Source organism: Cyrtonyx montezumae, unplaced genomic scaffold (genome assembly GCF_038088225.1).
Source record: "Cyrtonyx montezumae isolate F1298 unplaced genomic scaffold, pur_monq_1.0 scaffold_3, whole genome shotgun sequence".
In the NCBI taxonomy this organism is placed as follows: Eukaryota; Metazoa; Chordata; class Aves; order Galliformes; family Odontophoridae; genus Cyrtonyx; species Cyrtonyx montezumae.
The window spans coordinates 115,118,630-115,133,986 of NW_027072034.1; the positions used below are offsets into that span (position 1 = coordinate 115,118,630).

The 15,357-nt window shown below is 38.3% G+C and overlaps 1 protein-coding gene across 1 annotated transcript in view; it reads left to right on the top strand.

Annotated features, from left to right (window-relative positions):
* The window catches only part of SLC41A2 (solute carrier family 41 member 2), a 44,620-nt gene extending 36,047 nt beyond the window's left edge, over positions 1 to 8,573 (top strand). The window contains exon 11 of the mRNA XM_065743117.1: positions 7,986 to 8,573. Within this exon, the coding sequence (XP_065599189.1) occupies positions 7,986 to 8,171 (186 nt within the window). The 3' untranslated portion in view covers positions 8,172 to 8,573. The remainder of the gene's footprint in view (positions 1 to 7,985) is intronic.
* Positions 8,574 to 15,357: the final 6,784 nt, after the last annotated feature.

The following is a 15,357-nucleotide window of genomic DNA, read 5'->3' on the forward strand; positions in this document are numbered from 1 at the left end:
CGCATTTTGGATCTAAGAATGTCATGGTAAAAGTTACAGAACTATTACTTTCCATTTTCCTCTTCTGTGCCATTCCTAGTTTCCAGCCTTACCACTTGCACGACACTGTGTTCTCCCAAGGAAGTAATACCATTCATTCTGAGTGATATGAGATCCCTATAAGCTTGATGAAAACAGTTGAGGGGTGATAGAGTCCCTGTTAGTGCCTTTACTGTAGATAGGACTGAAGTGTGATTTCAGCCAATAATAGATTTCAGAGACTTCAAATGGGAGTCAAGCTCAAGACAAATCCATATAGAACCATAGAACCATAGAAAAATAGGGGTTGGAAGGGACCTCAAGAGATCATGGAGTCCAGCCCCTCTTGCCAAGGCAGGTTCCCTACACCAGGTCACACAGGTAAATCCATATGAACATATGAAATCCATATGTTCACAGATCTACAGTCATAATATGTCCAGGGCTACAAACCTTTTCTTCTGAAGCAAAAGATAGGGTAAGATGGAAGAAATGGGGAAGTTCAAAGTTGAGGCATTAGGGTAGGGCTTTCAGATCACATGGTTGTTCAGGCCCAGTGCTGGAACAAATACGTGAGCAAAGTTAATTTCTGTGAATTTAAGGTCTGATCAGTGTATTCAATTTTAGAGTCATGTATCTCCTTTGAAGTCTAAGTCCACATCCAATTTTCTTAATTTTTCATGTAGAAAAGCAGACATACAGGTTCTTTTTTCCCCTATTACTTTAATAGATTATTTTTCCCTCTTTACCTTCTGTCTTTAGCTACAGCAGGCAATTTGGGATTTGAAACCAAGTAATGGTATTGCACACTATAAATTCTTAAAGGTCTTGACAGATTTACAATTTGGAACCCCATGTTTTTTGACACCTTCTGAAAATATTTAACTAGATTCTTTTCCCTATTTTCATTATTCTAACATTTTTGTAGTAGTGGTTATTGTGGTTTTGCATACCTGTGATTATAGCAGACTTAAAATTATCTGAGAGTATTCTTGCATTAACCCTTACATTTGAAAATATTTTATTTACCTCTCAGTCTGATGAACTTCCCTCCTGGAGTTGTATGACTGTACATTTCTCAGTTCTAAAAGGAACTGAACTATTTGTACTCAGGCCTTACATATTATAGAGTGGATTAAAATAGTTTTTTTAATTGGCTTCAAGATTTATGTTTTATTTCTGATGTTTAAAATGTAGACAAAGAAGGTATAGAAATGATGAAAATAGAAGCGTTATAGTAAGCTGGAATAAATTAAGGAAAACTTAACATAAAAGCTTTAATCATGACTTTGTCTATTTCTTAGTTAGTTTGTTATTCCACATTGTCTGCAGTAAATTTGAAATGTAAGTATGAATTTTTCTATGTGGCATTTTAAAAAGAGTTTTTCAGGTTGCCTGTAAACTTCCCAAAATGATAAAACAGAATTCATTTGCACTGCTCTATAAAGTTTTACGGCACCAATACCTGGCACCATCTTTACTCTCTTCCTACCTGTACTCAGATAGTCAGTCTCTTGAATGTCATATAATTGAAATACTTACAGTAAATAAGTTATTATTATGACGTACAATTAGCAATGGCATGATTTATTTATTATTAACCCCAAACTTTGTAGTAAAACAAAGTAAAGGTTCACTGGATAGGCAGCTGTTTCTAAAAGAAAAAAAACCTTTTAAGTGAGATATTTTAAATTATATGAGTAGCCAGTACTGTGGTCTGCAATTTTTCTATCTGATTCTCTCCTAACAAAACAACTCAGGGTTTCTAGACATAAGAAAATCCAGAAACTGTTTTAGTTTGTTTTTATTTAATTTCCTTAACTTTAACAGCACAGTCATTGTTTTTTTATCTTGTAGTAAAATGCGTATTCTTCAAATGTTCTTAAAATAAATTTGTAATTTGGTTCTGTTGAAATCCAAGGCAAAAATTACTTTAATTTCAGTAAGACTAGAACTTCATAAGCATGAGGAAAATTGCACACATTTATATTAATCTGTATTTGAAATTTTCATGCTTGAGTCTTCCACGTGTTTATAAATAGCAGCACAAGAAAAAAAAATTAAAAATGTTTTGAGGAAGATCACCTATGTACAAGATACCCATAATTATGTACGGTACTTCACATAATGCAACATACTGGGCAAGCCATTGTGCACTAATTAAACCAGTGTATTGATTTTAAGTGAGGGTTAAATTTAATGAGTGGTATCTTTTGAAGAGGAATGTTATTTTCTTGAAAATGTTACGAAAATACAGCAGTATGCTGCATGAGATTACAATCTGTCTTGGAATAACAAAGAATATATTAATTAAAAACTGTCCTCCTCCTCTAGCTTGCAAGTATTTTTTTTTATTGTATGAAGATTGCACTAAGCAGAGTTTCACCTTCTGTCTTGTCAACCTGCAGCAGAATGAGAGCAGCTCTGCAACTGCCATCAGTCCTGGCACGCTTCTCTGAGCACTCAAAGGCAGCCTCTGTTCTTAATGTTCTCTCTGAGCCAGTAAAACGCCCTCAGAGGAATTTTCACACCTCCTAACCAAATCTGAGCACACAGTTACATTAAATACTTGGGGAATAAACAAACAATAGGAGGTTCCCAGAACTATTACCGGGCAAATTAGTAATTCTAAAATGCGGTTGTCCTTATGCAATAAAGATCAGGTGTCTGCTCCTGGGAAGCAACCTCTGCAGTGCCTCAGGTGTGTTTGGGCAATAGAAAACCAAGAATCAGCAGTGCTCACGGTGACTTTCTGTTCATGTTAGAAATGTTTTGGACTTCTCAATAGTCTAAGGGCTCTAATTACAATGCAAGTCCCTTCAATGGGAAAAAATAAATCATGGGGCATTGTAGTGATATAATGTGATGGAAAGCACAGCAACAGTGCAGGGTGGCACAATCCTAGGCTGCAGCAAACAAGAACAAGCCCTAATGGAGCAGCCACAGTCACAAAAACAAAGGGGAAAAAAACCACAAAACCTCCTAGAAGACCTCTAGGAGGCAGGGACCTCCAGCAAGATACTCCCACTTCCAACCTTTAAATGAGGTCTGGAAAGGGGTGGATCCTGGCTCCACCCCTTTCGGTCATTCAGGTGCATTGTGTGCACCTGAGCTCCCCTGAGTTGGCCCTGCCTTCCCACGAGGTGCTCAGTCACTGCTTCAGGCCATGACTTAGCATTTCTGTACATTACACCAAAATAAGGAGGATTGTGTACATAGAGAAGACATCGTTGCATTTTAAAAATTGCTTTTTCTGATAGGAAAGGTGACTTCCCAAATGTAGAGGATTTAATTGTTACAAAGACTTCATGATTCAAGTCAATATGGAATCTAAGGCTCGAACTTGGACAGTCCAGCATTTTCAGTGCTTTTTCACTGCAGCATGAGAAATAGACTTGTCAGATTCAGTACAAAATCATCAGCAAGATATATCATTTTTGCCTCTGTGAGGTTGTGTAGGTAGGATAACACACTGAGTTGTGTTAAGCTACTGTAGCCTGAGCATACCCTGAAGGCTTAATGTGTTGCCCTCCTAATTCAGACCAGAAAACACCCTGAAGTTAGGACTGCCTTGATCACAGGATGTCTGACAAAGCTACTGAGAAAGCAAGACTGTCTGCAGAATTTGGATTTAAACTGTGAAATCAAAATAAAAAAAAATAAAAGTTAATTCACAAATAGTTACATTGATACAATTATATTGATTTAGAAACACCTTCAGCTAAAATGGTCTGTATTTACTTAAATGAGGCATTAGTCTTACATAAGCTTATGTTACGCTAAGTGCTTAGGTACCAGAGTTGTACACTTGAGACAGAAAGCAAGTAATTATACATATTGCCTGTATACATGCAGCATAAAGGTTTTCTGTTAGGAATTGAATGAGTGTTAACAGAATCTTCATTTTGCGGATAGACTTCTGTCCTTGCTCCCAAAATATTTACTACAGAGTTAGAGGGAAACAATGCAAAACTGCCTCATAGCAGTTTTCTTAGGCTTTATGTCATAGACTGTCCATGAAATGGCAAAGAGCAACCATTTTGGTTAGTTGATGATGGCACTCTCTTTCTTCAGCCCATTCTTTTCATTCTTTCCTGACCTACTCTTCAGTCCCTAGAATGACATGTAGCAGGACACATGTTTGTGCCTGACTACAGTCCACTTTACAAGCACACCACCACCATCATTGACACTGTAATGCCAGTCTGCTGTGTAAGGCTGAAAAAGGAGTGTCAGACACAGACATATGTGTTGCCTTTTAGTAACCTCAATATGGTGGCAGTAGTTTCTAAAAGACTGTTGGAATCTATAACGTCTTAATTGGCTGCATCAGGAGTTTCCAAATTTCATTAGCCAAAGTCCTAAATCAGCTTGGAAACTGATTTAAGTTAAAGTGGTGAGACTTTTATGTATAGATGTGCCAAAACTCCTTGCTATATCTGTTTATGTGCTTGGATAGTGTCCAGAAGGACAGAAGGCTAGTGAAGTGTGTTCGTTATTGATGAGTGTTGTTGGAAAAGCAAGATGTTGTCTAACAAGAGGGCTGGATCTTCTGCAAGTTATCTACATTAGCTACCAAAGAAATTAAATCAGTGGTTCCAAACCTCAAGATGACTAAAATACCAATAGCAAGAGAGAACTGTAGGGTATTTTACAGCCAGCTGCTGAAGGAAGTGATTGCGTGTTTGGAAAAGATAGATAATGAGTTGTTTCCCTGGACATGTGACCTATGTAGACCCTGCTCATTTGTCTGTAGACAGTGGAGATTCAGCAAGTGAGTTCAGTCTAAATGTACTCAGTGCTTTACAGTTACTTCTTAGTTTTGAATTAAGATACCCAAAGCTATTTAAAATCTGAGAAATATGTGATTTTATCATTAACTTAATGAAGGATCAAAACCACTAAAAACCTAAACTGTAACTCAGATGAGAATGTCAGTCAGGACACATTTAGAAATCCTTAACTGGAGGTTTTCAGTAATAATTATACAGGGTCAGTTCTAAAATAAATTCCTCCTATTTTCTGATGTTGGCCCATAATGTCAGAGTTGGATGTTGGTAGGATGGCAGTAGAGGCAGAACCTTCATTACATTTTGTTGCTGTGCAACAGATGGCAGCAGAGGGACAGTCTGACAGAATGGCATCTGACATGGAAGTGTGTATGGAGCAAAGGTGTATGGAGCAAAGGTGTCATTGGATTCCTGCATGCAGAAAAAAAATGGCACCCACCGACATTCAGTGACGCTTACTGAACATTTATGGAGACCAAACAGTGGATGTGAGCAGAGTTCTACAGGCTGTAGGAGGTGTGTTTCAACAGTGGTGACAATGGTTCACCTCCACTGGTGCAGGCTCTTGTTCATCACTGGCAAAAATGCACAGCTGATGGTGGTGACTGTGTTTAAAAAGAGTTGTGTTAAATGAGAATTTGCTCTGTCAAATAGTGTTATTGTGCTCTTCATTCATGTTTAATTTTCCATGGAAATAAATAGGAGGCATTACTTTTGGAGCAACCCATGTATATGGGTACTATTTTTTACATTCCTTAAACCTGAAGAATTCCTATGGTTCTGTTTCAAAAGTCCACTACTATATATTTCTTTTAATTCTTTTTTTTTCTCTTTTTTTTTACACTACTATGCCATATGCATGGATTTGCTGAAATGAGTATAGGTCACTGACAAATCCCAGCAAGTGAGAAGCGCTGTGCCACTGAACTGTCTTAAGATGTCTTAGATAAGTTTCTACCTCTGCCAAATAAACCTTTCCTTTTTTTTTAGTCTTTGCTCTCCTTTACACTTCTCCTTTTATTTTACCTGTGATCTTTGCACGTGAATTTTCTTATCACTTTAAATGCATGAATTGTCTTACTTTCAAAAAAAAAACCTCAGTAAACTCATAGTAGGGCTTTTTCTTATTGTTGTCAAAAATTGTCAATTGATGACTTTACTTTCCACCTCTTAACTTTGATAAGAAGCAAAATCTTATTAAAAATGTAAGTAACGTTGATTGACTTCTATCTTTCAACAACTACTGAGGCCGTGTATTTCTTACCGACTGCTTGCATTTCAAAACCAGATCGGCATAATTCCTAAATGTTAGTGAGCCTCTAGGTGTGGAAATTCTTGATAATAGTATTATTCCTTCCTCAAAATAAAGGCTGGTAGACTGCAGTCTCATAACGTATCCTGTAAGCACCGTGTCCTGATTGCCATCATCTGCTCTTACATTCATCAGTTAACACAATGGTTTATAACTTTTTTCCTACTACGGAAGACAAGTTTGTTGTAATTTGTGTTATATGCCTATAAGCTAATATGCCAAAAGCAATTATTTGGGAAGGTTCACAAAACTGAATTTCCAAATTACCTGTTTTTCAGAACAGTCAAAGTCAGTTGCTTTAGTGTCAAAACTATATGGGCAAATTAGAAGATTTCTTGTCATTATTTTTAAAAGACAAAAATATATACTTTCATTTAATGTGGACTGTGTATGTCATGTCTAAATGATTGTGAAATACGAATTACTTTTGCAGTGGAAGCTCTCGTCTTCTAATAGAACATGCAGAGCTACTGTAGCTATGAAGCACTACAGAATATTGTGTTCATCCTGTAGGCGATGTTACCCTACAGTATCTTTTATAAACAGACCTCTTCTTGTCCATGTTAGAAGAAGGAGCCGACTCAAAGAATCTGATAGTTTTCCAAAGAAAACATCTGCTTTAAATATATTTGTTTGGATTCCAGTCAGCGCACCTAGGACTTGCATAATTAGCTTAGACTACACAGTTCCTTTTTCAGAAGATATGTTTATATAAATAAGCCATGCATTTTTCATTAAGCAAATACTCTTCCTTTTTCCTGCTCTCCCCCCCCCTTTTTTTTTTTGTAATTAGAAATTTGGGTTTGTGTTTTAAGACATACTTTGGCACAGCAAAGATTGAATATTTGGACTTGTTTAAAAGGTTGGGTTTTTTTTGTTTGTTTTTGTTTTTAATTTGACATTTATTTTACTGTATTTTGCATTATGAGGAAGTATCTGGCAAATATCATTTCAGTATTTCATTAATCAAATGCATGTATATATAAACATGTTTTTAATTCCAAGAATTGATCATTTATGGAATAAAATGTGAATCTTCTACCTACCACTATTTTTGTTACTGTCCTTCTATATGAACATTGTAAGACTTTCTGAAAATGAATATGGTAATAACTCTATAAGTTTACCCTTGCTAAAGATATGATGAACTAAAATGACTAAAATAGGTTTATCTCAGTTTAAGCAGCTCTTTAGAGGACACAAGAAATGGAAGCTCAGTTAGTGGCCGTTTCTCCATTCATCTTGTGCCATGTCACACCACATGATTCCACTGAACCAGAATCTCTTACCATACAGCTGTGTAACATTAAAAGAATTCTTTTATAAAACTGGATTAATAATTATGCATACCCTTGATATTAAAATCAAACCTCTAGAATGTTCAACATTCACAGCTGGGGATGAATCTTTGGGACAATTTCAGTGTGGAGTGACAGTTTCATAATACATATTGCAGGTGTGCCTCATACAGAAGAGCTGAAATTGGTATTTCCTGCACAAAAGTAGTGCCTAGGTCATTCTCGGTGTTTCAGATGATCCAGATGGAGTTGTTCTTAATTTGACCACATATTCTTCATAGCATGTCTGATTTCATCTCTGATCTAGATTTATGGAAACAAAGAGCAATGGCTGTGTTGAGTGCTCTCATCTGGGTTTTCTAGGTTTTCTAGGAGAAGTTGGATAAATGTCTCTATCCCCACTGTTATGTAGTTTCAATCTAAAATTAATTCACATTGATTGTTTATATTTTTCAAAAGCATTCACATACAATATTGCTGAGTACTAAAATGTTGTTGTCTGTTGGCTCTTTTTCGGTGTAATTCAAGCGAGAATAATACAGATTTGGGTTGTTTGTTGTTCCGTAGGTGTTTACTCTGTTATGGATTGCTGACTGGATGGTGCACCACTTCTGGAAAAAAGGAAAGGATCCCGACAGTTTTTCTATCCCTTATCTTACCGCACTGGGAGATCTGCTTGGAACTGCCTTATTAGCTGTAGGTTTTCATTTTCTGTGGCTCATAGGTGACAGAGATGGTGATGTCGGAGACTAATTGTTTCAATGGACGCAATGACTTTTCCTGGAATATTTAGATGAGCAATCATTCCACTTGATGGTCCTCAAATTGGTGGTTCCGTTTTGTCTAAATCGACTCAGATACGAAACAGCCTTAATCATTTTGGTTTGGTTTGGTTTGATTAAAAAAGATGTATCTAGGAGGAGATTCGAGACCCTTAGACTGAAAACAAGGTGGATGGCTGCTAGCTGAAAAGATCTGAGTAGATACAATGAAGGAAACATCAATCCTTTATCAAGTTCTTCATTTTTAATAGGTCTGGTCTTTTAAAAGAACTGTTTCTTACCTGTTAGTGCAAACCAGAACAATCTCTTCGTTTCTCATTCAGTGGTGACAAAGAAGAGGGTACAAAACCATCAGTGGCTTACCTTGTTTTTCTTCCCTAATATAAAGTGGGTTTGTGTTCTCATCTTCCCACAGACGTGGTTTGGAGACCTCGGATGAGTTCTCTTTCATAGATCTGATTAGTCGATGCATTCTTATCTTGCAATTTCAGTGCCGTAACTCTGACCGCTGCAGACTTGGTATGAATAATAGCTGTTACAGTGATTTGTACCCTGATTGTTTAAATGTTTTGTCACAAGTTTCATGTATACTAATATGACTATCATCATTTATAAAATCAGACACTTCAAAAGTGTCTGCAGGACTGAGCCCTTTTTCTTTCTGCTAAAAAAAGCAACCTAATTATTTTACTGATGTAATTTATTAGAACAAGAGTGTAGTGAAGGCTCATAATGTGAGAGTGACCTGATCAATAATAATGGATGAATTATTGAAACTCCTTGTGCTGGAAAGTGTCTTTTCATTTAGTAACTGAAAAAAGTCTCACTAACTGATATTAACAGTTGTGATGGCCAGTATCCTGACTTGAAGGAAGTATTTCAAGGTGATTCAAACACAAATGCTTATCCCTGACCAAAACTTGGAGTATAAAAGATTATGTTGCTATTTTAGTCACTTAGGAAGTCACATAAACTTCTGAAATTCCAGAGCAGGATTCCTGCTTTCAAACTCTAGAAGTAATATTGTTCATAAGGAATGACAGCTTCTGAATGATTTCTCGTATTTCTATACCGTGGTATTTCAAATAATGCATTGATCATGAAGACAACTTTGAAAAAATACACTAATTGCTCTGGTTTATACTGGGAATTCCTCATGGCATGTGTTTTTTAAAGACTACAGCATACATCATGAATGCATAATTCCATAACTCAGATTTTAAATGGTATGACCAAAAGTTCTTAATTTTGAGACTTAAGTTAGACCACAGAATCCACATATCAGCATAAGTTGTGAATCTGTAAACATGAGTCCTGCAATTTAGGGATATAAATTGTCCCTTTTAATTTGATGGACCTACTCAGATGAATTAAGTTAATTAAGTGCATAAGCGTTAATGGGGCTTCTATAGATGTAGGTCACCTTAAACTCTGCGGAAATTGAAAGTGTAATTCTGAAAATTAAACCAGCTATTCAGTGCCTAGACATGGATTTAGATGCCTGACTTAGCACCCTCATTTAAAAATTATTTGAGCTTTTTCTTAGAGCTAAATGACATAGTTGTTTGAATGAATCATATGTATTATGTCTTTTTTTATGTGAAAGATGAATCTTTCTAAATTCGACTTCTCTGACTCCTCTTAGTTTCTTTTAATGTTATTTAAAATAGTTGTATGTAGCACTGCAGGAAATGCTCCAATTAAATTGTTTAAAATGGACAAGGTGTTAACTCTTTGTTTTTTAATTATCTATTTTCATTCATGGCTGTTTGTTTTTGGTACAGACTTAGATACAAGAATTTTTATTCTGATAGAACTGTCATCTGAATCAACTAAATTACTATTTCAAATGCTTTTCTCATTAGAGTTACTGGATTTTAAAGCCCTTTTAAACGAATTGCAAATTTCTTAAGAATTAAAATTTCTTGAGATACTTGTGATCTGTGCTTATATGATGCACGAGGGCACCGTGGTGTTTGGCTATGGCGTGAGCCGTACTGTGTTCAATATTTCCATGGTAAATTAGCAACAACTGGTGTTGTAGCCTGGTGGCAAATAGGTGAGTGTTTGGACTGGGGAAGAAATCACATGGGACAAATCCAGTGAAATTTGAACAGAAGAAATACACATCTTGAAGGGCAAGGAATAAATAATCTATGATGTGGGAAGGTTTTGATTGCTACATGATGTTCCTTGCCTGTGAACCTAGTTCTTCAGAGACGGGTGAGCACTCATTTTCCTTCTTTTGTAACACCTCCTTGTTCATGCTTTTACAACCATATATATTTTTTTAATTTTCTTTTTTTGTGTAGTGATTTGAAATGATCTTTCCCTACCTACTGAGTTACTGAACCACTCCCGTTTATTTTAAAGTAGCCAGGATAGTTCTGCAGGCTTATTATGCCAATTAACACAGGGGAGGGTGCTTCTTTTAACCTATGTAGATCAACATTTTGAATTTTTCAGCATTGCTATACATCTTCCATTAATCTGAGGGGCTTACATTTGTGATCTTCTCTTTCACTCCAGTGCCTAATGCATTCATTTCTCTGGGGCTTTCAGAATGTTGATGATGAAAAACTGGTGAGCAGCAAATTAGTCGCAGTTCTTTTTACAATTTGCCAACTAAATTAGACTTCTCTTATAGAAAGATTAAAATGGCATGAGGATTAAAGCTTTATAAATGCAGTCGAGTTTGAAGAATCAGGCCTCAAAATAAGACCTATCATCTTTTTAATGGATTTGCTATTTGACTTCAGTTCTGAGCATCATGCGAATAATGCAGAATACACACATTAGGAAGCACTAGTGAAATGGAGTGCTTGAAATTCATTATTACAGTAATATTGCTATTGTAAAATGGGCATTCTCTTTAGAAAAGCAGAGAAGAGCAATAGAATATGCTAATTAAATTACAGACCACTAAGGGAAGAGCATGACGTTGCTCAGAATCACTACTGAAGGTAGCAGGAGTCTCCAGTAGGATTTTTCTTTTCTTTGTGGCTAGGCTGTTCTGCAATACAGCATGTTGTTTTAACTGTGATCTCTAATCCATTCCTAACCAAGTCAGTCTGTTCCTCCGTCATCTTCTGGATCATCGTTTTCCCATATATACTCTACATCAGCTTTCAATATATGAAAGTTGGAGGAAATAACTAGAAGAGGCATGTTTTATCATGAAAGCATCATTCCCATATTCACAACAGAAAATGTTTGTGTTGAATTCAATGAAGGTTTGACCATGTCGTGCAAGATACTCTAGAAAATCTCATATTAACACAACAGGAGTAATACATGATTAAAACTTATCCTCTCCTTGCCCTTGATATTAATAAATATGCAAAAATGCCATATTTTCTATGGGCACCCAAGAGCAGTCAAGTAGCCCTTAATCATTCATCGTCCTCAGGCTTGGAGGACAGTGAGTTTCTCAGGTGGAAATAAAGCTGTAGCCCCATGTTGGATGGGCTTTACTTTTTCTGCAGTTAAAAAATTATTGTATTTCAGTCCTGCTATTTGTTAATATAAATGCAGAAGAGTTCATCGTATGCTTATTTACGCTTCTGTCTCTCAGTTCAAACCATACTTGAAACTTCTTTCATTTAACCAGCCCATTAATGTGACTGAACATTCTTCAGATTGCTCTTTTGACGACTTGTTGCCTCTGCAAGATTTGATAAAGGTCTTGAGAGGCCAAGGAAGTGCTTTCCTTCGATGTTTAAATCTTTTTACTAGTGAAAGTGAGTCCTGGATGAATCCCGGACATCTTTTGGGAATAATCGACTTCTTAGTAGTGCCTTGAAATTTAATCTCTAGAAATTCTCTAATTTACATTACAATTTTTACTATGAACAAGGATTAAGAAAGATTTGTCTGTTTACTCATCTTTTCTGGTGTCTCCTGGTTTTGATTAATGAAGTTGTTGCTGAGTTCTGGCTAAAGTAGATCGGCATTCTAGTAATACTGACATTCTAAATGGTTTTCCAAAAATCACAATCTATAACACTCGCACAAAGTCAATTTATAGCTGGAAAGCAATCATCCAGTGGGCTGCTTTCCTAAGAATCCTCTTGCCATGGCTGCCTTTTGATCACGCACAGCTGTATTTTCTAGTTTCTCTTTGAAGCGAGTGTTTGTCCCTGTCTTGACACAACCTATTTGCAGAGTTCTGGAGAAATGTTAAATACTTCATTTCAATCATTCTGAGTACTGAGCCAATTTTTATTCATTGGAGTTTTTGTAAGGGAAAATATTAGACATGTCCTATTAATTCTAGTTCTAGAGAGATGGATGGTAGCTTTCACGTAGAATAGAAGTGTGTCTCTGGAATTTGATGGTTTTCCAAAACAGAAGTTAACTCTTTGAACTTGACCACATTAGTGATCTGAAGACAACGCAGGTGCCAAGATTAGCTGAATTCATGAACAAAAGGGTAAGATGAATTGGAGATTCAAATCAACTGTATTTGTCTAATGTTTAAAGATCAGCTGATCGCTCTTCCCTCTGTTTCCCACTTGAGATCTCAATTACTTAAACTCTTAGTGCTTTGAGACTGCTTCTTTGCACTAAGTGCTGCGGAAACTGTGGTCCTCCTCTGGAGTAAAGGACATAGAGGCCTTTGAAAGCAAACAAACAAAACCCTGCCAAAAAGCCCTGCATGCCATTTATACAAAATGAAAGATTTAAAATGCTGTGAATTCAGATACTGAAAAACACTCTCATTCCTGGGTTTAATTTCCAGCTGGCCTTTGCTCATAGTTGAAAGCTGATTAAATTTTTGAGGATGTTTTATAAATCACTGTGAGACAACCATGCCAAAAACACATGAAACCCAGCTCAGCTAGATACCGTGTCTGATTATGTACTCTGTGCACGAGACTGAAATGACTGGTGACTGTGTCAGCCTCTTAGAGAGAACTAACATCCTTGCTTAGAGCAAAACCTGACCGTAATTTCTTGGCATGAAACTGCATATGGCACTAGATAGGACTGACAGTATACTCAGTATGCAGTACTTCACCTTTCTTAGCCCCATGGCTGGAAGACCAGCCAGCAGGACAACCACAGTGCTCATGGTACGGCTTGTACTGGTTGCAGGGTAAGACTTCTTGCAGAAAATTGGGACAAAAAAAACGTCTGCACAGCAGTTTATCCAACCCTTTGCTCTGCCCCGTGCAGAGTAGCTCAACCATCTGCTTGCTTTCTTCGTTACCTTGCTGCCCTCTGGGAGTGTAGCATGCAGATGGTGCTGCTCTCCATGTTCTTAGTTCTTGCTGGAAACACAGGAAGGGGCAGCTGGGGGCTAGGGACAGGGGCTGCACCACAGGGCAGTGGAGCCTCTGCCATTCCCAACAGACCTGAAAGCAGGAGATCATTTCAGAAGTGCTGACCTGAGGGCTTTCCACATGACATCTTTACACTCGTGAAAAATGAGGCTGGAATCCCGACACTGCAAACAAAGCGTGCAACTCTGCCCTGAGAAAGTGCGAGGGAGCCTGCGTGCCATCACCCGGCCTCATCTCCCAGCATGGAAATGCTCATTCATGTTCTGTGTGGGTCATTCGTAGCTTTATATCCTCCTCCTGCCAAAGGCTGGCCGGGCAGCCCAAGCCACGCTGCCATGAGCCAAGCAGCATTGCTCACTTTGCTGTAATAGGAATGCTTCTCTTCCATTTCATTCTGAATACCTCATAACGAAACTCACAGGGCTTTCGGCAGAGATTTTACATCTTAAACATTCTTCCATTTCCATATTTCCACAGAGTTAATTTCTCATCTGGCTTTCCCTCAGCTGCTCCTCCAGCACCATTGACATCGAGGTTTCTTCCATTAAGAAAATAATTGTGGAGTTAATTTTAGAAATTTTCCTGACATGGAAAAGAGAGACTTAAAAGCATCTGCTGGAGGAGCAATACAGAAAATCTTATTGTGTACACAGCAGTACTGCTTTTATGGTAAAATAGCGAAGTCCATTAGGACGCAACAGCAAAAGCATTACGTCCTTCCATATTACTGAAGGAAACACTCTTAATAAATGCCCTCTAAGTTCTAAACCCTGGAAGGAGAGGAGTAGGACAGGGACACCCTCAGCTAGATCAGGATGCTCAGAGCCTCCCCAGCCTGATCTCGGATGGGTCATGGAGTGAAATTATTGCCTCCATTCAACCCCATGACAAAGCCCCCATGTTCAGCAGTGAGGCTGTGCCGGATCCAGCAGTGCCATGAAGGGAGCAGCGTAGGGGGAGGTGCTGTACTGGAAAGGAGAGCTATTTGTGTGTGCCACCAGGAGCTTTGTGTGCAATTCTGTGCAGTGCAGCCAGCGAGAACAGCCCTACGCAGCGCTCTGGGAAGCTGATGCTCCAGTTTCCACTCTGCCTCTGGCTGCATGTGCTTGATTTTTATTTTTATTTTCTCTTTCCCTCCTTGCTTCCCAGATTTTAGTTTTAAAATTACGGTGGAACTAAAGGAAATGCTTTTTCATCCAGATGAAAGGTTGGGAATTGGTGACAGAGCTCATGCCTACACAGCACCCAGTACAACTGCAGGGCTTGAGCAGGACCTGGCATTCCTCCGGGCTCCACAGTCACCCCCTGTACCAGCTCTGCTGTCCTGGGGCAGCAGTGGGCATCCATCCCTGTGTCGTGGGCATTGCAGAGGCTGTGGATGGCAGCAGCTGCCTTAGCCCCATGCACTGACAGAACGGGGCTGGGTTGCTTTGAAGCATCTGTGATCACTGCCAAATTGCTGGGTTAGGCAGAGCAGTCAGCACAGTGGCTGCGCCAGGCTGAGCATTCACTTAGATCAAGACCTCCTTAATGACCTCCCTTGGATTGAGACCATAGAGGAAACAAATCAGAGGTGTTTGGCACCAGGAAAGTGGTTGTACTCAGGAAGCCAGGCTGCACGTCTGGGCACCCAGGGAAGCCATGAGCCCCCTCTGTCCCTGAAGACACCTTGGCTAGTCAGACCCAGCTGAGTTTTGGTGACCTTGAGCTATTTCCTTAACGTAGGCTTTTCCTAAATACTTAATGGTGCTGATTTCCTCAGCTGGGTTTGTATTCAAGACTGAATGCTGCAGTCTTAAATCGAGAGCTCTCATCTTTGTCAGCTTGGGGAGGAGGGGATGTTGGTAGACAAGGTTAGCTTTCCTGCTCCAA